We start from the raw sequence: 25,364 nt of genomic DNA, 5'->3' as shown, positions 1-25,364 counted from the left end.
ATAGATTTCCTTAAACATCATCTATAAAAAATGTTTTTCTACCAATTTATCAAAGATGGGTTATAATTTGGTTTTCAATTTACCATTACTTTTCAGCTTTGTTTCATCCACTTAATCAATTACTTACTAAACAAATAACAGATATTGCAATGAACTCTAGGGATTCAACGGTGAATAAGAATGTACAACTGCTGGAGCTTTATTTGATTTTACTTCTATTTTTAAAAATTAGATATAATCTGTGAGCAACATGAAAATAGGGCAATACTTTATTTCCCTTTATGTCTCAGTCCACAGAAAGAAAGGTTTCTATCACTCTTCCCCTGGGTAGACAGGACTAGAAGAACCCTTCTCATCCCTCCCTCCACCTTTATTCTTAGATTAACACTATGCTTATTCTGCACAAATTAGGGAGTAGCTGATATAACTTCTAACATTACTAAACCACTACTTACCAGTGAGACTACTCCAACTCAAAGAACAGTTTTCACTTCCCTTACTTCTCTGTGCTTCTAGCCTAATTCCATCAGTACTTGTACCTTGCACCCTATGTAGTGTTTCTGTTACCCATAGTTCTTATACCTCCTTTTTTATAAACTGGTCCTAGTGTGCCATGGACTGGGAATCTATATGACTGACTAATTAAGATTCTGTATAATTTGTGGGCACTTCTAAGGAAGATGGTGGAGTAGGAGGATCCTGGCCTCACCTCCTCTCATGGATAAAACCATATAACAATCACATCAATGTAAATAAACCAGAAAACGACTGGAAGACTGGGACTCTCCACAGCTAAATGTAGGGAAGAGGCCAGATGGAAGAGCATAGGAAGGGTAGAGATGTGGTCAGGAGCTAAACAGGTCCATGGGATTGTCTTCAGGAGGAAAGAAGGGAGAGACACCCATGGTGTGGAGAGAAGAAGGAAACAGACACTAAGCCCAGGTACCCCAGGTACTGCAGGCACCCCAGGCACAGGGAACCTGCGAGAGAAGATGAATGCCCACATTTGGCTGTAAAAACCATTATGTGGGGCATAATTTCATGAGTTCTTATAATCAGCAGGGCTTAACATCTAGAACATTAAAAATCAGCATGCTCAGCTTTAGGAAAGTGAAAGAGCAACAGGAAACTGTCCCCACTCTTAGAGACAACACAACAAATGGCCCAGCAGAGATGCAGCACTAAGAAAAATGCCCGGGATATAAGGGAGGGGGAGTAATTTACTAATCTGCATGTGCAGGAGGGGCAGGGATGTAGGGAGACTTCTACAGGAGCAGAAGAACTGGTAGGCTCCATAAAACTCCCCCATCCCCCAGCCTAGATACATGGACACCTTCGAGAACTAGTGCAGTGCCAACACTCTCCACCTAGCTTGCTAACAGCACATCCTGCAGGTACAGTCCCTCCAGCCAGGTCCTTCTTCCACGTTTCCTCCAACAGCAGACCCACACAAACTTTGCTAACACCCTACACCCTGTACCCACATTTTCCTACAGACCTGACCCTTTCAATATGCCCCTGGCCAGAGCCTATCCAAAACAGTGCCACAAGCCTGGCAGGCTGAAATCAGCCCCAACAGGGGCTATCAGCCCTCCAAAGTGACTCAGGTCTGAGAGACAGGGAAAGATAACCACACACCAGACCAACTGTGCCCCAAGCATGGGCTGGAGGCAGACGCCTGGCCTGAATGCAGGCCCCACCCGCCAATGAAATTTTCTGAGGGGAAACACAAACGGGAAAGTGCATTGCATTTTCGAGTGCATTGCATTTTCATGCTACTGCACCTCTAGTTAATTCCTGTTCTAACTCAACTCAAACCCAAGGCAACCCCAGACCAGCCTACCAACAACACAGGGACCAAACAATGCCTACAACAGGTAAAGTGAACCAGTGCAGACAAGCTAATTAAAAACAACCGCAGCTCAGCCACAACAGTGCCGTATACGTATCACACACAGGAGACACCCTGAAACGCCAGGTTCTGATGAAGAGAGGTCATTGCACTGCATGGCACTATAGGATCTCTTCTTCATAAGGCCACTACTTTCAAGAGCCAAAATGTAGGAAGAATTTCCTAACGTTACAGAAACAGAAACGGAGTGTTAGAAAATATGAAGACAGAGGAATACATCCCAAGTGTATTAAATAGGACAAAAACTGCCATAAGAGACCCAAACAAACAGAGATAAATAATATGCCTGACAGAGAATTTAAAGTAATGATCGTAAAAATATTCACTGGACTTGAGAAAAGAGTGAAGGACCTCAGTGAGACTCTTAATACAGAGATAGAAATAAAAAAGAATGAATCAGAGATAAAGAAATCAGTAACTTAAATTGAAAATTATAGTAGATATGGTGGATCAGTCATCTGAGCCTCCAGCGCTTGGTTTCAGCTGAGGTCATGATCTCATGGATGGTGAGATTGAGCCCCATGTCAGGCTCTGTGCTCAGTGGGGAGTCTGCTTGAAGATTCCCTCCCTCTGCCCTTCCCAACTCATGCTCACACGTAAATACATACAAACATACATACATACATACATCTATCTTTGGAAAAAATAAAAATAAAAATACACTAGATGTAATAAATAGCAGACTAAAGAAAGTAGAGGAATGGATCAGCAACCAGGAGTAATAGAAAGCAATCAAATAGGAGAGAGAAAAAAAATAAAAGATGGACTTGGGAACTCAGGGACACCATCAAGGATAATTAACAAATCACATTATAAGGATCCTAGATAGAGAAGAGAAAAGGGGGCAGAAAATGTATTTGAAGATAAAATATCTACAAATTTCCCTAACCTGGCAAAGGAAACAGAAGTCCAGATTCAGTGGATACAAAGAGCCCCCAACAAGGTCAATGTAAGAAGGTCTACACCAAGACACATGGTTCGAATGGCAAAAAGTGGTGATAACGAGAGAAGCTGCAAAACAGCAAGAGATGGGGCTCCTTGGGTGGCTCAGTTGGTTGAGTGCCTGACTCTTGGTTTCAACTCAGGTTGTGATCTTACAGGTGAGATACAACCCTCCCTCAGATAAAATAAAATCTTTAAAAATCTTTTAAATCTTAAAAAAAAAAAAACCTCCTACTAGAGTATTTGTTGACATACATTAAAAGCTTTTTATTTTAAATACTAAAATTTTGGTGATGGAAGAGAAAAGAAACTGAAAGAGATCTGAGGAGAAAGATAAAGGAATCTAAGCTCATGGGAAGAAGATAGTTAACACTGTACTCCGTACACGTAAACGTGCATAAATGATAATTTCACTACCATCATAAAATACAGTACACCTTATGACATAATGTGTTAATTGATCAATATTTTTTTAAAGCATGTTCTACTTTAGTATGTACCCAGTTAATCTGGGAATGAGTATACTTCTGCTCTAAATCAGACTGTATTAGAGCAGTCATTTGAACTATCTACTACTTTCAATCTAAATTATTGTTAAGAGTCACCATACTGGGGCACCTTGGGTGGCTCAGTTGGTTGGGTGACTGCCTTCGGCTCAGGTCATGAACCTGGAATCCTGGGATCGAGTCCCACATCAGGCTCTCTGCTAGACAGGGAGTCTGCTTCTCCCGCTGACCTCTCTCCTCGCATGCTATCTTTCTCTCTCTTTCTCTCAAGTAATAAATAAATAAAATCTTAAAAAAAAAAAAAAAGAGTCACCATTCTGTCTGGAGTGCTTAATTGTGATTATCAAGAGGAAATTGTGTTGCTGCAACACAATCAAGTCAAGGAGGACTATTACTGGAACTCCATGGATTCACTGAGGTTCCTCTTTTACTCGCTTGCAAAATAGCCATAATTAATGAAAAACTGCAACAAATATAGTACTCACAAAGACTCAGATCCTCCAGTGATAAAGGTTTGTGTTATTCCACTAGGTAAAACAGAACACACTCAGCCAAGATGTTGCAGAGGGCAAAGGAGAACAAGGAATTTGTTGTAGAAGGAGAAAAAACATGATTATAAACTTGGGACTCATAAGCAGCTAGAAACTCAGGACCCGAAGAAGCTATTCTTTGTTTCCTTTTTCCTTCTCACCACCACTGCCTTAAATAAACTGTTAATGTTGTCAAATTAAATATATATACATATATATACACACATACATATACACACACAGTATAAAAATACACATAGTATATATACACATATGGTACATAAATATACACATACAGTATATATATACGTATACTATACACATGTATTTATACACACATATACTATATATGTATACGTACATGCATATACTACATATATGTATACATACATATGTTTTTTACTTTTTTAAAGATTTTATTTATTTGACAGAGAGAGAGATCACAAGTAGGCAGAGAGGCAGGCAGAGAGAAAGGGGAAAGCAGGCTCTTCGCTCCGATGCGGGGCTCGATCCCAGAGACCGAGCTGAAGGCAGAGGCTTTACCCACTGAGCCACCCAGATGCCCCAACATACTTTGTTTTGTAATGTGTAGGGATTTATGATAATGGGCATGAATTCAAAGGACTTCAACCAACCATCCTGACCTGTCTTTAGAGAAGCTTTGTTCTATCTTAGTTCCTACATTACCAAATATAATAGTATATATTTCCAAAACAACATATAACATTTTAAGCTATGACATTTTTAAGAACCTGAGACCACTTTCAATATACCTCACTACTATGATAATGAGGTAAATAAGAGAACACAAATAAGAAGGATCCCTTTCTAAAAATCAAAACATTTTCTTAGTGGCAGTAGTGGTAGCACTTTAAAAGAAGTTTAATTTAAAATGATATAAATTACTGTCCTTGCTTTGTACAAATTTTTACACTTAACCACATGGCTTCTTTTTAAGCAATCAGAGTAACAGTGAGTCAATATAAAATTACACATGGACAGTATGGTGTAGTGTTGGGTAGAAGCTAGACCTGAGCAGTGGAAGGAATGCCCCAAGGCAGAGTCCCAGTTCTTTTTTTTTTCTTTTTTTTTTAAGATTTTATTTATTTATTTGACAGAGATCACAAGTAGGCAGAGGCAGGCAGAGAGAGAGAGGAGGAAGCAGGCTCCCTGCAGAGCAGAGAGCCTGATGTGGAGCTTGATACCAGGACCCTGGGATCATGACCTGAGCAGAAGGCAAAGGCTCTCACCCATTGAGCCACCCAGGTGCCCCCAGAGTCCCAATTCTTGAAGGGGCATTCCCTTCCAGCCCTTAGCTGTGCAATCGATAAGGGTTGGAGGCAAGGACAGTGATAAATAAGCTATACATTAAAAGCCTGGGGCACAATATCTGATCTTGTGGCTTCCAAGACCTGGGGCTAACAAACTAAAGAGCCATAGGCGCAAACCAAGCACTCTCCTCAGCCACATCTGCCCCAGTGTAACCTTAGCCCTAGACTCATAATGCATTTGAATTGTGGGTACAGCCCCACCAGATGGAGAAAGGATGCCCAGACCTTTCTGTACAAACCTTGTAAGGCTAAAAACTCTCCCTCCCAATTCATGGGAGGAGTCTCCCAAATGACTAAAAACAGATCCACAGGGCACGTGGGTGGCTCAGTTGGTTGGGCAACTGCCTTCAGCTCAGGTTATGAACCCGGAGTTCTGGGACCTAGTCCTGCATCAGGGCTCCCAGCTCAGCAGGGATTCTGCTTCTCCCTCTGACCTTCTACCCTCTCATACTCTGTCTTACTTGCTCTCTCTCAAATAAATAAAATCTTTAAAAAATTAAATAAAATAAAAACAGACCCACAATACATCACAGTTCTTTCCAGCCCATAGAGATGCAACAAATATCTAATAACAAAAAAATGTCCCCACTCTCCCATGTTGACAGTGTACATTCACTTTTTTTTTTTTTACGATTTTATTTATTTGACAGAGAAAGAGGGAAAGAGTGAGCAAGCAAGAATGAGCACAAGCAGAAGAAGCAGCAGAGGGAGAGGGAGAAGCAGACTTCCCACCGAGTAGGAAGCCTAATGCGGGACTCAGTCCCAAGACCCTGAGATCATGACCCAAGCAGAAGGCAGATGCTTAACCGACTGAGCGACCCATACACCCCTGTACATTCACTTTAATAAACTGCTTTTTGTTTGCTACTCTCCTTCTGGCTGTCTTTATTAGAGCACAGATAACCACATAAATCTTCTCATGGGCAATACAAGAACTGAGACCTCCATTCATACAGACTGCCCACCAGTAAATTTGTATTACCCTAGAATCAAGTTGATAAGAATATGCATATGTACTGAGGCAAAAACAATGTACTTTTCTTCCTGAAAATACTTTATAAGTAAAATATCCGAAAGTTGTCATATGGCTTAGTTCCTTTGAACTCTCTTGCAAAATTTATCTGACCTTCAAATGATTCTCTATACTGGACAATATTTGGATGCTTCATGTTTGCCAATACTGCAACTTCTCTCCTTGATTCTTCCCTTTCTTTATTGGACATCTTAAATGGGAGAGAAAAAGAAAATATTAAATTAGACCATCAGTAAACCATCTAAATGTCCATCAATAAGAGAGTGGTTAAAAAACAATATAAAGCATAGTCAAAACAACAAAATAGGGCGCCTGGGTGGCTCAGTGGGTTAAGCCTCTGCCTTCGGCTCAGGTCATGATCTCAAGGTCCTGGGATGGAGTCCCACGTCGGGCTCTCTGCTCAGCGGGGAGCCTGCTTCCTCCTCTCTCTCTCTCTCTCTCTCTCTCTGCCTACTTGTGATCTCTCTGTCAAATAAATGAATAAAATCTTAAAAAAAAAAATAAACAAAATAAAGCAGAAAAGAAAAGTTGACACCACAAATAAAAACATTTTAAGATGTTCATTCAAATCAGATTAAGTTACAGAACAGTAAGTATTTTTTTTTTAATATTTTATTTATTTATTTGACAGACAGAGATCACAAGTAGGCAGAGAGGCAGGCAGAGAGAGGGAAGAGGAAGCAGGCTCCCTGCTGAGCAGAGAGCCCGATGCTGCGGAGCTCCATCCCAGAATCCTGGGATCATGACCTGAGCCAAAGGCAGAGGCTTAACCCACTGAGCCACCCAGGCGCCCCAGTAAGTGTATTTTTTAAAACACTTAAATACATAAACATAAGCTCACAGCATAGAAAAAAACTGCAAGGATATACAGACTATTCTAAAATTAGTGGTTCTCTCTGGGATTATGGTAGCTTTTCACTTTACGTTATACCATGCCATATATTTTTTTTTAATTCTCTAACAATGAACCCATTGAAATCAGAGTATTCATTGAATTAACCAAACAAAAAATATACTTACTTTTGAGATGTTAATTTCCTTGATAACATATTGCTTGCCATCTTCTGTAGATTTAACAAGAATGGCTTTTCCAAATGAACCTTCTCCAATCTTCTGTAGTCTAGCATACTTCTCCATGATTCTTTTTCTAAGGCATCTTAACAGATATACTAGACATTTAAAAAAGTTAACAGTTAACATGTCTTCCATAACCATTAATAATATTTAATTCAATTGTAATTCCTTAGTGATTTGCTTACTTAAAAACCAGATATTTAAAATCTTTACTCAAAGTTAAATTAACTTTATCTGAGTTTTACTCATGTGACATAGTTATAACTAAAAAGAGAAAAACAATGACATTTCAATTTTATAAAAATGATTTGGAAAGTCGAATACTAAATTTACTTAATGTATATGGAGAAACAGACAAACTTTTCCCTATGTGAATTATTTGGCAGCATTACTTTATTATCTCCAATGTGTGTCTGAAAGTTATTTAACTAATCCTCTTATTAGACATTAAAATTGTTTACACTGTTTGCTATTACAGAAGAACTTTAGATAAAATTTCGGTACATACATTTTTATGTACCCTATTATAAGGATATAAGGATATCCCTAGGATAAATTACTCGTCCAAAGAATATGCACATGTTAAAATTCTGGTCACTATTTGTTGCTGTTGTTACTTCTACATTTGACAGAAAAATGGTGCCTCATTTTTAATTTCTTTTGCTTATCAGTTAATTTGAAAAATTCCTCCACATATATTGAACATTTGTAATCTCTTTTGAACTGTTCATTCATGTTCTTTCTTCATTTTCTATTTGAATAGTCTTTTTAGTAATTTCTAAAACTCCCCTCTTCAATGAGTATGTTAGCCCTCCTCTGTCAAAAATATTTTTTCTTTCTATACTATCTGCCTTTCAATTGTATTTAAATATAAAAATTTATTGGTCTTTATATTTGTTATAAAATGTTATTGGTCTTTATATTTATCCTTTTGGTATCATAATTAGATCCTTACCAGACTAAGATATTGACAAAGGACATTAGCAACTTTAGCAATAGTTAATTTCAGGAGAGTGATCTGTGGGGACAAAGTCAGAGTCTAAAAGCTAGTTAGTGAAAGCTTAAAAAAGTCAAAGGGAAGGAGGAGGGAAAGAGAATGATATGGTCACAAGACAATCATGAGCATTACCTATTGGCAAGACTACTCTTATTGTGGAGATACCTGAATTCACTATATCAATTTAAAACTAATGAATATTTAATTTACCTAACTTGCCCTCTTCTATTTCCATTTACATCAAGCAGCTTTCTATGTATGATTCCCTTCTAGGAGAAAATGGGCTTGTTACAAAGGCCATAATAAAATTTCTGTGACAGTTTATATATTTCTCATTGTAAATTAACAAATCCATGTTCTCATTTTATCCATCAATACTAAATTTGCTTAATTTTACTCTGCCTCTAAAATATGATCCAATCTCCTTAAATGACAAAATTTATATTCAGGGCTTATAAAACCAAAGTCCAGAACCCAGCCTCTGATAAAATCAATTGGATAACTACACCTTAGGAAATTTTGTAGGAAAGAACCTTCTTCTACCTTAGAAAACATTATAACCATATTGCATTTAAAATAGGACAAGACTTTTGGCAACTTGGAGAGAAATAAGAAATTAATGATTACAATAGCAATACAGCACCATCAGTGAGTTAAAGTCATTCCAAACATATATACTCTCCTCTCAAGTCCACGCTTGGTCAGCTGGCATAATATAATGATTACCTGGGCACCAGCCAGAATTTTATGATTTCTCCAGGACATGAGTATATTACATTACCATGCTATTTAGAAAAAAAAAATCAAGATAAACTCATCTTAGAAAACTGAATTTCATAAGTCAAATTACATTAAATAATAACCATATTTCATTATTCTGTGACTGCTGCCAAAAAAAAGAAACAAAATTTGTCAGCTTGGCTCTGCCTCAAAATTTAGTTGCCAATTCCTTTCCAGGGACCACACTAACGAAATGGAAGCTCCAAGAGTCCCTAGCTAGTATTGCACAGTACTGCCTATCACTTTACTGATCATTGTGTTTCTGACAACTCAGTATAGGAGATCTACTACCCCTGGTAGTGAAGAAGGATGACTTTAATTGCCATCAAATGATGTCAAAGCAGAAAGTTTTCTGAATAAAAACTAGGCTGTAAATGAGTTTCAGAGAAACTCACAACTCCTCCTTGCCTGCAGAATCCACATGAGACTACTGTGGTAACTGGAGGGAAATGAAGGGGGAAACATGAGGAGATAGAGTGCTTTCAGTGTCTTACAACATATTTAACCAAGCTATTTATTTCCTAGTCATGAGACTTCCCAGCTGAATTACAATCCTAAAAGATTTTTCAAACTGAATGAGAAACGTACTATAGGTTTATGCATCCACAATCATCATAACGTATAACTGAAGGAACACAGTAATCCTGTCCCAATTTCATATTTGTAATAAACTGAAAATAGGAGTGTTTGTCCTTTCTATGCTTCAGTTTCCAGCATCAAATGAAAATTATATACAAACTTGACAGTATTCTTAAGGTCTCCAACTATTTTATCAACTTTATATCTATAATATTAAAGACATTTCAAAGCATAAAACCAAAGACATTTTTGACATTTGAACTTTCCAAAGAGTTATGTGATAAAACAAGCAAAGCAATGGATTTGGAAGAGAAAAGATTTATGACCAAAAAGCAAACCACTTGACCTCTGCACCTTGTTGGTTCCTTCACCTGAAAACACTAACAATTTAAACATAGTGCTATCTTAAGGGCCCTACGAACTCTAATAATCTATGATGCAAAGAGATGAAAATAAAAGAGTTGAGTAGATCAGAAAATAGGAAACTTCAACATTGTTTAAAATTGTACCATTAGCCACAAAAAGTAGGAATGACAGATATGGCCAAAGCCTTTCCTTCAGAGAAATCAAAAGAAGACACAAGAGTAATATTTTTTAAAGATTTTATTTATTTATTTGACAGAGAGAGATCACAAGTACTTGGTGGGGGGGGCAGGGTCCCCGCTGAGCAGATAGCCCAATGCGGGGCTCAATCCCAGGACTCTGGGATCATGATCTGAGCCAGAGACAGAGGCTTAACCCACTGAGCCACCCAGGTGCCCCAACACAAGAATAATTTCTTCAGCCTGTATCTTTAAAAAGTAAAAAAATAAAGTGCAATTTAGAATTAAACATATTAAACTGAACCTCTCTTTCTACCTCTACTTCTTACCTAAACCAAATACAACTTGAAAGAGATCAAAAAGGCAAAAATGGAAAGTAAGCAATAGCAACAAATTTCTGGAAGCTAACAAACATAAGAATAAGCAGCAACTGACTCGGGAGACTAGAGAAAGCTGTATTGTAACCCAGCAGTGGCAAATAAGTCAATTTCCACTATAGACTAGCTCAATAATTAGAATAAGGTGCTCTGAGAGTAAGGATATCAGAACTAAAATAGAATTGGCTGAAAGACTATGTAATAAGCAGTTAGACAGTTTGCCTCCTCCACCCCTCAGTCAGGTGACCATACCTTTCTTGTGTTGGCAAAAGACTAGAGATGTCTCTAGACTGGTGATACCAACACAGTTGAGAACGGTACCATATCTGATATGGGCGATTAAGTGAAGGCTGACATCATAAATGGTTCTAATCATGATGCTGTAGCTCATTATCAGACCATCCCACTTCCCAAAACAATCAAAAACTCTGAGTAAAATGAATAATTGACCAACAGGAATTGAGGGGCTATAATCCTTGAGAGGTAGGAAAACACTAGTCAGTTTCACATCCATCCCAGCCTTCTCCCTGAAGACATTTTCCAAATTGCGGCAAAGCATGATGGAACTTAAATAGAAAGCAGCAATCTTACTGAGCTAAGGAGAGAGAAGTTAGAGTTTAAGGCTGCCAAAGTCCTAGAGAAAGGAAAAAGAACAGGAGAAGCCCCAAATTCTCCATATAAATTTTTCTCCTGTCAGTTAGCCCATTCCTAAATTGTGCATACAAAGGGCAAGTCTAAACAGACTAGTCCTAGGAGAGCCTAACACCATTCCTTGACAGGATCAAGGAAGGTAATCTACTGATACTCCCATCAACCTTCCAGAATAAAACATAAAAATTTTTTGGAAGATACATATTCCAGAGCCTCTATGACTTTATTTACAACATCCAGTAAAAAGTTATGAGGTGTGTAGAAGAAGAAGAAAAACCAAATAGCCCAAGACCAAAAGAAACAATAGAAATAGAATTCAAATAATTCAAATGCGGATTTTAAATAACCATAAGAAATATGTTCAAGAAAATAAGAAGATGAACAAAAGTGATTTTTCTTAAAGATGGAGAACTTCAACAAAGAACTGACATTTATTTTTGAAAATTTAATGAACATTCTAGAACTGAAATACAAGACATATGAAATTAAGAAGGCACTGCAAGTGTTTTATAGCACTCAGGATACAGTAGAAGTCAGGACTATTAATCTGGAAAATGAACCAACAGAAAATATTCAAGAAAGAACAAAAACGCGCCAAAAAAAAAAAAAAGGTGGAAAGATCTAATATCAAAAAGATTTTAATTCTTAGTCTCTACATTTATTCTGACCTATCAAAAACACAATCTTTGTGGGTGACAGTGATAAGACAAGCTGATTTGAAGTTAGTATGAGAAAAAAAGAGTAAATACTGAAAAAAGAAGAAAAAGACTAATGAAGGCTTTTCTATTCAATATCAAAACACAATATAATGCTACAATAATTATGAAATTGACAAGCAAATAATTGAACGTCCAGAAACATATAAAAACATTTTTGGGGGGACACCTGGGTGGCTCAATCAGTTAAGATTTTGATTCTTTATTTTGGCTCAGGTCATGATCTCAGGGTCATGAGATTAAGCCCTGCATCTGGCTCCATGCTGGTTGTGAAGGCTGCTCTCTGCAACTCCTCCCCTGCCTTTCTCTCCTTCTCTTTCAAAACAAACAAAAACAAAACATCATATTTTTAACTTGGTGGATGACCAAAATTGGTGGGGAAAAGTTAGATTCTTGAAATAAACAGTATTTAGACAACTAGGTAGTAATATGGAAGAGAAAAACTTAAACCCATTTTCTTCACTTTACATCAATATAAATTCTAGATAATAAACTACTTAAATGTAAAGGAAAAAAAACAAAAATAGCAATAAAACATGGGAGGATGACTTGTATAATCTTAGAGTAGAGCAGCTTGGTATGACACAAACCCAAAATGCCTTAAGGTATTAATACAATTACATAAAAAACATGTATACAAGGGGTGCCTGGGTGGCTCAGTCAGTTAAGTGTCCAAATCTTGATCTTGGCTCCGGTCTCAATCCCAGGGTCATAAATTCAAGTCCCACGTTGGGCGTGAAGCCCACTTAAAAAAGAAAAAAATATGGGGCACCTCGGTGGCTCAGTTGTTGAGAGTCTGCCTTCGGCTCAGAAAATGACCCCAGGGTCCTGGGATCGAGCCCCACATCGGGCTCCCTGCTCGGTGGGAAACCTGCTTCTCCCTCTCCCACTTCCCCTGCTTGTGTTCCCTCTCGCTCGCTGTATCTCTCTCTGTCGAATAAATAAAATATTTTTAAAACATCATGATGGGTTCCTGGGTGGCTCAGTGGGTTAAGCCTCTTGCTTCAGCTCAGGTCATGATCTCCTGGGATAGAGCCCCACATCAGGCTTTCTGCGCAGCGGGGAGCCTGCTTCCCCACCTCTCTCTCTGCCTGCCTCTCTGCCTACTTGTGATCTCTGTCAAATAAATAAATAATCTTTTAAAAAATGTATAAGAAAAGCTAGTATAAGTCAAAATTCAAATGACAGAAAAATGATATATATGCATATTAGTTCATATCACCAAGGGCTCATTTTTCTAATAAATAAAACATTCTCATATTCATAGAACCAAAAAGCTAATCTAACAGAAAAATAAAGGATTGAAGTTACAAGTTAACAACAAAAAGGAATGTAATTAATGTTAAAATTTGCAAAAGTATCCAATCTCTTATAAAGAGAAATATAATTTATCTTATAAAGAGAAATATAATTTCTCTTTATAAGAAATCCTGTACTTTATAAGTACAGGATAAATTTTGTTATGTGTATTTTACCTTGATTAAAAAAAAGTACAAGTGATGCATTTTTCATCCATCAGAATGGCAAAATTCATAAAGTTTGTTACTATACTATGTTAGAAGGGAATATAAGGAAGCAGAATATGATGAGAATACAAACTGATACAAATACCAGGGAAAATAAAATTCCATAATATCTACCAAAATTATCAGTGTTCACTATGATCCAGCAATTCCATTCTTAGGACTCAACCTTATAAATATTTCCAAATGCGTGAAAATGATATATTTACAAAGTTTTCCTCTGCAGTACTGTCTGAAATGGTAAAATGTAAATATCCATAAGCAAATTAAAAGGAAGAAACATTTATATTGATATGAATTAATTTCTAAGTACCAGAATTATAAACATGGCATACTATCATTTGTGTATTAAAAGGAAATATATATGGGGGCGCCTGGGTGGCACAGTGGGTTGAGCCTCTGCCTTCGGCTCATGTCGTGGTCTCGGGGTCCTAGAATCAAGCCCCGAGTCAGGCTCTCTGCTCGGTGGGGAGACTGCTTACTCCTCTCTCTGCCTGCCTCTCTGCCTACTTGTGATCTTTCTTTCTCTGTCAAATAAATAAATTTTTTTTTTAAAAAACCACTTTAGGGACGCCTGCGTGGCTCAGTTGGTTAAGCAGCTGCCTTCGGCTCAGGTCATGATCCCAGTGTCCTGGGATCGAGTCCCACATCGGGCTCCTTGCTTGGCAGGGAGCCTGCTTCTCCCTCTGCCTCTGCCTCTGCCTGCCTCTCTGTCTGCCTATGCTCGCTCGCTCTCTCTCCCTCTATCCCTGACAAATAAATAAATAAAATCTTTAAAAAAAAATTTTTAAAAACAACAAAAAAAACTACTTTAAAAGGAAATATATATAGGTTTATGCTTACACTTATTTACTTACACATGTGAGTATATGCAAATATATAAAATCTCTACATGTGTACAGACTCACCTAATTGCTTGTATACGTAACACCTCTGAAGGGATAAACCATAAACTGGTACACTATTGGCTGCCTTCAGGGAAGAGAACTGAGTAATTAAGAGGAAGATTTTTTAAATCTTTTGTGCCTTCTGAATTTTAAGCCATATGAATATATTATTTATTCAAAACAGTAAAATTTAAAAAATAATAAATGCTGACAAAAAGAAGAAGAATGCTAGCTAAATCAATTTCTCCAGTTAAAATCTTTCAACAGTTCCCCATTTTCAAACTTCTAACACTGGCATTCAAAGTTTTCCTATACAGCATACTTCTTTTCAACTATGTCAACTATGCTCCACAAAACTATCTTGGCCTCTAGTCAAATTAGACAACTTTCCTTGCATTTAACTAAAAAAATTTTAAGCTACAATAAGCAATGTTTGATATAATAAAATTTCTGTACCAAATATGAAAAATGCCAGAGAATATGAGCAAAAACTATATCCCCTTCAATCTAGAACTTTAAGTTTCTTCAGTTGTTTTAGCTATTTGATGAACAAATTTTCCTGAAGGGAAACACTAGTAGAGGAACATCAACAGATTTCAAGAAGTCCCTATGGTACTGCCTGCAGCTACAATCCATATACATGGTTTTCCAAACATTAAGTAACGTCTGGATGGTGGGAGGGGGACAATTTACCATCTCAGTGAGTCAAGTCCCTGACTTATTATCCAAAAAAGCAGAAAGCAAAAATGGGATTCCTATTAGACTTTCTTCAAAACATTTGTTTTTCTTCTCCGTAAGCCTATACAGACAACAATTAACGGCTTCCCTAATGGAAATTACCAATGTCTAAATAATTTATATTCATGAAATGGTGTCATGACCACAATTTAGATTTGAAGGGAGAGATTAGAGAAAATGTACTTGGAATACAATGCCAATGTATTAAAATGACCTCAAAAGAACTGTGGCCAAGTTCCATAACCCTCACTAAACTGTTAATGCTGATTCCTACTGTGCAAAAACCTGTTTTCCCAAAGAGGAGGCTCCTTACCTTTCACCTAGAACAAAGAGCAATCTTAAGTGAAATAGATCTGTGGATTCTCTAATAACAAACAAATCTAAACTAGAAACAAAGGACTACTTCTCTCCGTATTTGGCTCCCCTCCATCATCTCTACAATACTGCTGCATCATAATAAAAAGCTATTACTTGCATATATTGGATATTACTTTTAATCCTTCAAATACTTCTGATGTTACCATGGCAATAAAAAAATTTCTGCCTCTCGGAGGTGGAGCTTACATTAGAGAATAAAAATTAGGCCTGTATAAAAAAGTTATGATGAACTCTTAAAGTAGTACAACTTTTACTGTCTTCATAGGGAAATTGCTTCAAATAATATAAACTGAAATATAAGATTATAAGCTAACCAGTTAACTGCTACCCATTTTTAATTAAGATGTATATGTAAGTTAAAGAGACAACATAAATGCAAAGTAAATTACTGCTTCTGCATACCAAGATTTCTGTTATTTTAATTCCTTTATCATTTAATATCCTTTAACTAACGTCCAAGCACTGCTTTGTAATACATATTGTTCTTTAGAGAATTAACATTTTAGTGAGGCGGAGGTATTATTTTCTGTCTACTTAAAGTATCCCTGCAAGCTCTACATAAACAAATCTAAGCAAGGTCTCCTCATTTCCAATATGATTTTACTCTTTTGCATATCATTGCTTCCCGCAAGTTAACTCACCTCAACGACACAGAGCGTTAGTCGGAACACGCATCCGTCTAGGTGTAGCAGCCTTGCTACAGCAGTTAATGAGGCGGGGGCACCATCCAGGATTTTGAAAATGACATCCTGAAAGAGAAACCAAGTCTATCTAACCTGCAGCTCCTCACAGTCCAGTTTAAGGAGGGCAGTGAGACTCCCACTCTAGATACCAGAGTTTCGCTGACCCCTCAGGCTTGACTCCTTCCCGCCTCCGGCAACGCCCAGTGAGACAGCCCCACACTACTCCGGGCGAACAAATTGGTTTCTGAGCCCCTTGGAAACAGCGGGCGGTGGCAGGGGGAGTGCCCGGGTTACCGCCCCTGCAACTTCACAGAGGTGGTTACTAGTGACCTCGGCGGGATGGGGGTGGGGAGATAGCATTTGGGACTGGGAGGCTACCTGCCTGCCACGTCCTTCTGCCTCCCAACGCCGGTACTGGACTCGGGGCTACGCGGAGAACTGCTTACGACTCGGAGCTGACGACTCTGCACCGTAGCGCCCCAAAACCCTACAGCGAATGCAGAGGAAGGGGGAGCGGCCGGCGCGTCACTGGCGCTGACGTGTGACGTCAGCGTGCGGAAGTCGGCACGCAATGGGAGAGGCGGGGAAGGAGTGGCGCGGGGGGGCGGGGCCAAGGCACAGCAGGTGGGAGATGATGCGAAAGAAGGAAAAAATGAACAGGAAGGAAAGGAGTTAAGGCAGAGATGAGGGTTAGAGCTGTTTTGAATAAAGCATTTTATAAATTTGTCCCACATACATAGAGAAAGGGATTTTTTTTTTAACATGAAGTCTGTTACTTAGGAATACCGCATTTTAAAAAGTAATTTTGCTTTAAAAAGCGAGCCTTTTTCTAGTACATTTTGGATGATTAAAGCAAGAAACTATTTTTAAGTATTGAAAAAATTTTAAAAGACTATAATGTGATTTTCACACACATTTACATCCAATGTGTGTATAAATTACTTGCCAGTATATTGAAAGATGGTCTAATTTCATGGCACGACTTTAAAAGATAGGAACAGATTTTCCTGTATAAGGGATTAGGTCTGTTGTCCTGAATAACCCCAGGACTAAACTGCCTTACCTAGAGTACCCCTGAGGTACAGGAGAATCCAAATTTGAAGCTGAAAGAAGATGATGGCTTGTCTACTACATAAGTTACACTCCAGGTTATACCTGTTGTATATGTGATGTATGCAGCCTGCTGGAGTGTCCACAGATTTTTCCAGAAACCTCAGAGGTCAAAGATTCAGATCATTGCTTCAACAAAATCTGCTTCCTTCTCTCTCATCCTCTCTCCAACACACCAACACCCAAGACCTCTCTGAGTTTTTCCAGGTTTCGGTTTAGCCATGCTTTTATAAGAAACGCTTAAAAAGAAAAAAAAAAAAAAAAAAAAAAGAAAGAAAGAAAAAAGAAAAGGGGAAAAAAGGAAAAGAAAAGAAAGTACTTTATTACTAGCATGGAAATTGAAAGTTTTTGGCTTCTTTGCCAGAAGATGGCACTGCAAGTCATCTAACCTGGCAAATTGGAGAAAAGTCTGCTTTGGTTTATCTCCTCTTCAATCTTCACCCATGCAAAAGACTTGTTTTCCTCATTTTCCCATTTCTAGGCTAACCTCCTGTGACCCCTCCAACCCCCAGTTAGTAGGAATTTTGGTGTCACAATGCACAATAACTCTAGCTCTACCCACATACCGTTGCACAGCAAAGCAACATAGGAATGTTGCAAATTGCCAATCCAAGTCAATTCTCTTTAGCTGCTTTCATGAAGAATGGCTAGTCAGATACCTCCTTAGATCATTTTTCAGGCTCCTGTCATAGACTGTTGGTGGGACTATGAACTGCAACAGTCTTTGTAGAAGGTATGCTAGCAATATGCATATCCTTTTGACTTGTTTTGCCAATTCTGTAACATACAACATGACACTCCCAGAGTGGTAGAATTGTCGGCAAAAGGGAATGGCCAATACAACCTCCATTCTCAGGTGATCTCCACCATTTGTTTCTCTGTATCTTCCACAGTAGCAGCAAGACTAGTGAACAAACGGTTCTAGACCTGGTTGGAATAGATGAATTCTTACCACTGTGAGTTATTCTTTTTTTCCCTTCCTTGAAGGCTTTAAGATTTTGTTGGCTGCTTAGTAGGAAGGGAGGAAAACTAATTTGAGTATTGATAGAGTTTTTGTTATTAATACTTCACCTTAGTTCTAATCAAAAGAAACTGTAATATACCATGCAAGAACCTGATGTTATTCACATAACTTGTTTTGCTATGCCTCCAAATATTTCTTATATATTGAGGGCTTACTAATTTTTGTTTGGGCTAATTTCTTTGTCCAATTTTATTAAGATCTCATTGACATACAGCACTCTGTAAGTTTAAGATGTACAGTTTAATGATTTAACTTACATATATTATGAAATGGTTATCACAATAAGTTTAGTTAATATCCATGATCTCATATAAAGAAGAAAGAGAAAAATTGTTTTTCTCTTATAATGAGAACCTCTAGAGTTTTTTGCCCTAACAACTTTCAAATATACTATACAACAGTCTTAACTATTTAGTCATGTTGTACATTACATTTCCAGTACTTAATTATCTTATAACTGAAAGTTTATAGCTTTTGACACCTTTATCAAATCCTCCCACCCACCTTACCCTACTGAGGACTTTTAAAAATGCATACTAAGATCTGTGGTCAAAAGATAAATTAAGCAATGTATAGTAGGCAGAAAAATAGCCGCCCAATTATGTCCCCGCCCCCAGTCCCTGGAATCTGTGAATATATTAGGTTACATGGGAAGTGGCGAGATGGAATTAAAGTTACTAATCAGCTGGCCTGATTAGTAAGAGAGAGACGAGCCTCGATTATTCAGGTGGACCCAATGTTATCACAAGAGTCCTTAAAAATGAAAGAGGAAGGCAAGAGAGAATCAGGAGGAAATGTGACTATGGAAAAAGTTCAGAATGATAGGATATGAGAAGGACTCAACTCCAGTGTTGCTGGCTTTGAAGATTGAGGAGGTAGCTTGTAGAAGCTGCAAAAGACACAGAAATGGATTCTCCCCTAGAACCTCTAGAAGGAGGCTGACACCTTTATTTTACCCAGTAAGATTTGAGTTGAACTTCTAATCTACAGAACTCTAAGATAATAAATGTGTGTCAATTCAAGCTACGAAATTTGTGGGAATTTGTTGCAATAGCATATTAATGCAAACTCCTATTTTCTTAAGGCTCCAGGAGCAACGTATATCTGGCTGACTGGTAAATTCTTTTTATTGTGTAGGAGAAGCCCACAGCTGGATCTGTAAAAACACCTTATTGAGAGTTACCTCAGCCCGATGAAGCTCCTTCTTAGCCACCTTCCCTAAAGTAAAGGATCTGGTAAGAACCCCAATCAAACAGGATCCCTTCTATAACACTTGCTGAGAAGGAATGAGATCAAGCTAAAGTATTCACATTGGGACAAATAAAGAAAATGTTCAAGGGCATTGGTTATAGTCCTTACCGTGTAAAACACCCAAGTCTGTTGAAGAGGAGATTTATCACCACCAGATTCTTCTAACAAAAATACCAAAGGAATTATAGAGAGGGTTCTTCCCCCGATGGAATCTATTGTTGTATCACCAAACTATCATGTAGCACATTGTTTAGATAGATTGCCCCGTGTCTAAAGTACTGGTTCTGACTGAATGCAGCTTATTAACTGGGAATAATTAAGAATTTGCATGTTTAGGCCTAAACTTGGAATAATTAAAACACTTTCTGAGAATGAAGCCCAAGCAAGAGTATTTTTTGAAGCTCCCTGGGTGATTCTGAGGCAAAATGAAGGTTGAGAACTGCTGGCAAGATGGTTGTATGTTAGAAATCATGGATTTAAAAATAAACACAATCCTGTAATGTAAAGAAATAAGGTAGTGCACAGAATAAACAATATTACAGAGAACTAAATATGCAAGTCAAGTCATTCTTGCCTGCTTCCAAGAGATCCTTAGGATAATCCCCCATGTAGGAACTAAAACACTATCATGAAAGGATTTAGGACTGATTAATAAAAGGATCATAGAAAGTAGCTATGATTAATAGCCTGTGACTATTATCTCCTATCTCCAGAATCTCTGTGCTCCTTCCCCAAAATAGGCTACATATTTGCAGTGAGAGAAGAAGATATCTAATGTCTGTAAATCCTTGTAAAATGTGTTCAGTGGTGTTCCAAGTAAAATAATATTGTGCTTGGATACTACCATGGTTCAATGAATGTTACCTTGTTAAAAGTAATGAAAGAGTCATACGAAGTTTGATTATATTGTGAGTGCCCCCACCATCACCATGAGCACAAGACCAACTCTAGCCCAGAACTGTACTGTTTGAGAATATTGGATTCCACCCTGGAAAAAAAAGGAAATAGGATGGGCAAAACTCACGAGTTAAGCAAAGATAAAGTTACTAATCTGTGACATATGGTGGATAAAGTCAGCAGGGCATATACTTGTGGATATAGGTAGAAAAGGCTAGGAAAGACCAAGAGGTGCCCAATATTAATGAAGCACTAATCATATGAGAGCATCTAATGTTCATTGAGCACTATATTTTCATGATACATTCAATGTTACATGAGACACTCAACATTCATGGGTCTTAATTCTGCCCTCCAGTGGTGACGCTCACACTGTGTCCCACAGGACCTGCTCCAAAAGTGCAAAACCTTCTCACCAGGTTAATTGGCAAGCTACGGATGTGCCCAGGCACTCTTATCCCTGCATCTCTTTGGTAGAGCCAGAGTGTCATTGGCTTAGGCATCTTCCATCTCTGAACTTTTGCTCAAACATCAACTCTCATCCTAATGACCTCACCATCAACAGGAAGGCTAATATGCCAAAAAGAGACAGGACATATGAGCACTGCATAACCACATGTTTCAAATCATAGGTCTTTTTCTCCACTTGTACCCTATCTTAAGTATGTTAATTTTCTTTACCCCCTTGCTTCTCATGGTATGTTAGCCTTTCTGTGACCTCTGGGATTGCTTATCTGGTAGTATATTGGGGAGATATCATTGTATTAATGTGATTTACCACACGACACCAAGCACGTAATATTTGGATATTTCTGGATATTTCTGTGTTATAATGAACTTTTAAACAGTGGACCTCTTTTGCTCGATATCCTATAATTTTTAACTCTGCACTCAAAAAATACCAGTGTAGACTTTGCTGGCAACAAGAGGGAGAATCCCTAATTTTGGCAGGTCCTAAGATATGTCCTTAGAAGAATTTTTAATCTTTGGGTTTTCCATGCAAACCTGATTAGCAATTTTTGGAATATTCATTATAATAGAGTACAGTTTATTTTAATTGCAAGAAGCTAAATTTCTTGATCCTACAAAGATCATTTGAGAGGCCCGCTGATTACTGTGTATGTTGGGTGACAAGACCTCATTGTTCCAGGACTAGATAATGAGAATTTTTGGAGTGTTTTGCCGATGTAAGTGGCATAGCCTGAGATTCACACTTATGGAAATACGTGTGAACTCCTAGCTATAAACTTATACAAGACCTAGTGACAGGGAAGAGCAAAGGGGGGGGGGGGTTTGGTACAAAGTTACATTGGTTGGTGCCAGCACTGAATCAGGAAGTGAATACAGTGATTTTAGTCTGTGACATTGTCAGCAGGTAGAAATGGATAAATGAACAAATAAAGCTAGTGCTTAAGCCTCTTAAGGTATAAAACCGTTTCAGGTGAGGGTAATACAAAGGGGACTTCCTTTTCCCAAAACAAAACAAAACAAAACAAAACAAAACCCAAACCAACTATTGGATCAGGGAAGAAAGGAGCACTCTTTCATCACTTTTGATAGGTGGCTGTGCATTTGAGAACAGTGATTCCTATCTTCCTTTATTCTTTTTTAACTGGAATGCTCGCAACTGTTATACTCTACCAGTTCCACCATTGTATTTTGGGAATGTTGGAACGAGATAACTTGGCTCTTTAGTTTTACAGGTCTGCCAATGAAGAATTAATAGATTACAACCAGGAGCCTCATCTTCATCTGATTTGGAAGAGATTTTGGAGTTTGAGCTGATGATATTTAGATTAAGATGAGGTTTTGTACTTCAAGCTAATGCTGTATGGGATGAGACCAATCGGAACCTTGGAAAAGGGTGAACAAAATTTTTTACCTGTAAATCTTCAGGGCCTTGAGGGTGGATTGTGGTAGGCAGAATTCTGAGATGGCCTCAAGCTTCTCATGCTCTGATGTACACACCTGGTGTAATTGTCCCTCCACAGTGTGGGCTCAACTGTGAATATAGGGATTTCACTTTCATTATAAGTTTATTAGTCAATTGACTTAAAATTAATAAAAAATTAGATTATGATGAGTGTGCTTGGCCTAATTAGGTGACCCCCTAGAAAGAAGTGAGAGAGATTCAAGAGAAATTCTCCTGCTGGCTTTGAAGATGGATAAGCTGCCATGTGGTAAGAGGGCCATGGGGTTAGGAATCGAGGATGGTCTCTAGGAGCTAAAAGCAATCCTGGTCAATAACTAGTAAGAAAGCAGGGACCACAGTCCTGCAACCACAAATAAATTGCCCCAGGACCCTAATTACACCCATTTTCTGTTATATGCAGCTAACAAAAAGGAGTTGAAGAATCTAGAATGTTGATATTAATGTTTATTGAGTTCTGTGTGCCTTGAAGATCCAAGATATATATGTAAGTCAGATATTCATTACTTTTATACTGGAGGGTCCAAGAAGTACACATAGTCAAAAGCACTTGTAATACACAGTTTAATAAAAATTTGGTAGGAAAGGAAAGTACACAGTCCTCTTGCACATCCCCCTGTAAAACACTTGATGGCAAACTCTTTTCCAACAATTTTTTTTGAAGATTTTATTTATTTGTCAGAGGGAGAGAGCACAAGCAGAGGGAGCAGCAAGCAGAGCAGGCAGAGGGAGCTTGATGTGGGACTTAATCCCAGGACCCTAGGATGATGACCTGAGCTAAAGGCAGATACTTAACTGAGCCACCCAGGCATCCCTCTTCTCTAACAATTTACTCCAGTCCTTCTCTGGGGCAACCTGGCTCTTTTTTTTCCCTTTCCCCTCTCAAAAGTTTAACAAAGTTCTCTTATTTCATGCCAAGTAGCTTCATGAGCTTCCCTGAATTCTGGGAACCAGCTGATACACATCTAGGGTCTTCTACCCCAAACAATTATCAAAATATCTGGCCAAGCTAAGGCAGGAATCTCTCAACGGGGCTTCTGGTGAATCAAGTTTCCTTCACATTTTTTTTTTTTAAAGATTTTATTTATTTATCAGAGAGAGAGGGGGAGAGATCAAGCACAGGCAGACAGAATGGCAGGCAGAGGCAGAGGGAGAAGCAGGCTCCCTGCTGAGCAAGGAGCCCGATGTGGGACTCGATCCCAGGATGCTGGGATCATGACCTGAGCTGAAGGCAGCTGCTTAACCAACTGAGCCACCCAGGCGTCCCAAGTTTCCTCCACATTTTTATATGTATCTTTGTAAATGCCTAGAAAGTTGCTAGGAAACTACCCCAAACATACTTCATAATATTATTTTGTGGATAGTGAAACTAAGGTTGGTCAGGGTTTTTTTTTTTTTTTTTTTAAAGATTATTTATTTATTTATTTGACACAGAGAGAGATCACAAGTAGGCAGAGAGGCAGGGAAAGAGTGAAGGGGAAGCAGGCTCCCTGCTGAGCACAGAGCCCGATTCGGGGCTCGATTCCAGGACCCTGAGATCATGACCTGAGCCAAAGGCAGAGGCTTAACCCACTGAGCCACCCAGGCGCCCCCTGGTTGGTCAAGTTTTGCAGGGCATCAACTTTCAATTTGAATTTTCTGTATTGTTTCAAAATGTTTAAAGTTATTGTGTTAGCTTCCTAATACAAATACAATTATAATACAATTAGCTGCTGTAACGGAGTAACACAAACTGAGGAGCTTAAAACAACAGAAATTTATTTTCTCAGTGCAGGAGTCTAGAAGTCTGAAAATTAAGGTGTCAATAAGGTTACACTCTCTTTAAGGTCTCCAGGGAAGAATGCTTGTTTCTTCCAGCTTCTGGTAGCCCCGATTTTTCTTTAACTTTTGACAGCCTAACTCCACTCTGCTCCCATCTTCACATAGCCATCTTTCTGTTTTTGTCTCTTCTTCTTATAGGGCCACTAATTATACTGAATTAGCTCACCCTAATGACCTTACTTTGATCACATCTGTAAAGAACATATTTCCAAATGAAGTCATATTTATGGTGGGGGAGGATATTTGAGGGGACACAGTCAGCCTACAATATTTATTTAAAAAAAATTTAATGGCAATATTCTATCAAACAATGTCCTTGGTCTCTTTAAAACATCAGTATCATGAAAAATTGGGGGAGGAACTTTGAAGATTAAAAGAGTTAAGAAACATACACAAGGGGCGCCTGGGTGGCTCAGTGGGTTAAAGCCTCTGCCTTAGGCTCAGGTCCTGATCCCAGGGTCCTAGGATCAAGCCCCGCATCAGGCTCTCTGCTCAGCAAGGAGCCTGCTTCCCTTCCTCTCTCTCTGCCTGCTCTCTGCCTACTTGTGATCTCTGTCAAATAAAGAAATAAAAATCTTAAAAAAAAAAAATACACAAAATGCCTTGCTTGAAATCTGATTGAATCCTGGTCTGGGGGGGAAAAAAAAGCTGTAAGGATTTGTTTTAACAACTGTCAAAATTTAAGTATGGACTGGTACTAGGTATCAGGGAATTATTGCTAATTTTCCTAGTTGTGATAATGTTATTCTTCTTGTGCTGGGGAAGTTGTTATTCTTAGGAGATGCATGTTGAAGTACCTAAGGGTAAAGTATAATGACTGCATCCTACTTTCCTCATGCTTCAGAGGGAAAAAATCACAATATAGAGGAAACAAATATAGCAGAATTTTTAAAATATGACTGATCCTGTCATGCCCATGTCATATTCAGCTATTTTAACTTGAATTTAAGCATCACATAAATTTTCAGCATTTATCATATACCTTAGAGAAACGAAAAAAAAAAACATCGCGTATGGGTATGCAATGTACTATTCTTTGAAGTTTTCTGGTCGTTTGGATATTTTTTATTTTTTAAAAATTATTTTATTGGGGCATCTGGGTGCCTCAGTAATTAAGCTTCTGCCTTCAGCTCAGGTCATGGTCCCAGGGTC

At 38.3% G+C, this 25,364-nt stretch overlaps 1 protein-coding gene across 1 annotated transcript in view; it reads right to left on the bottom strand.

Annotated features, from left to right (window-relative positions):
- Positions 1–16,717, bottom strand: part of NEK1 (NIMA related kinase 1) — a 214,466-nt gene extending 197,749 nt beyond the window's left edge. Inside the window, exons 1-4 of the mRNA XM_059374160.1 lie at positions 16,558–16,717; positions 16,138–16,245; positions 7,275–7,423; positions 6,348–6,444 (exon numbers count right to left, since the gene is read on the bottom strand). Coding sequence (XP_059230143.1) covers positions 6,348–6,444; positions 7,275–7,391 — 214 coding nt within the window. The 5' untranslated portion in view covers positions 7,392–7,423; positions 16,138–16,245; positions 16,558–16,717. The remainder of the gene's footprint in view (positions 1–6,347; positions 6,445–7,274; positions 7,424–16,137; positions 16,246–16,557) is intronic.
- Positions 16,718–25,364: the final 8,647 nt, after the last annotated feature.

The sequence above is a fragment of the Mustela nigripes genome, chromosome 1 (assembly GCF_022355385.1).
Source record: "Mustela nigripes isolate SB6536 chromosome 1, MUSNIG.SB6536, whole genome shotgun sequence".
In the NCBI taxonomy this organism is placed as follows: Eukaryota; Metazoa; Chordata; class Mammalia; order Carnivora; family Mustelidae; genus Mustela; species Mustela nigripes.
The sequence above is the reverse complement of the archived record's forward strand: the minus strand, read 5'-3'. Positions and strand labels throughout refer to the sequence as shown.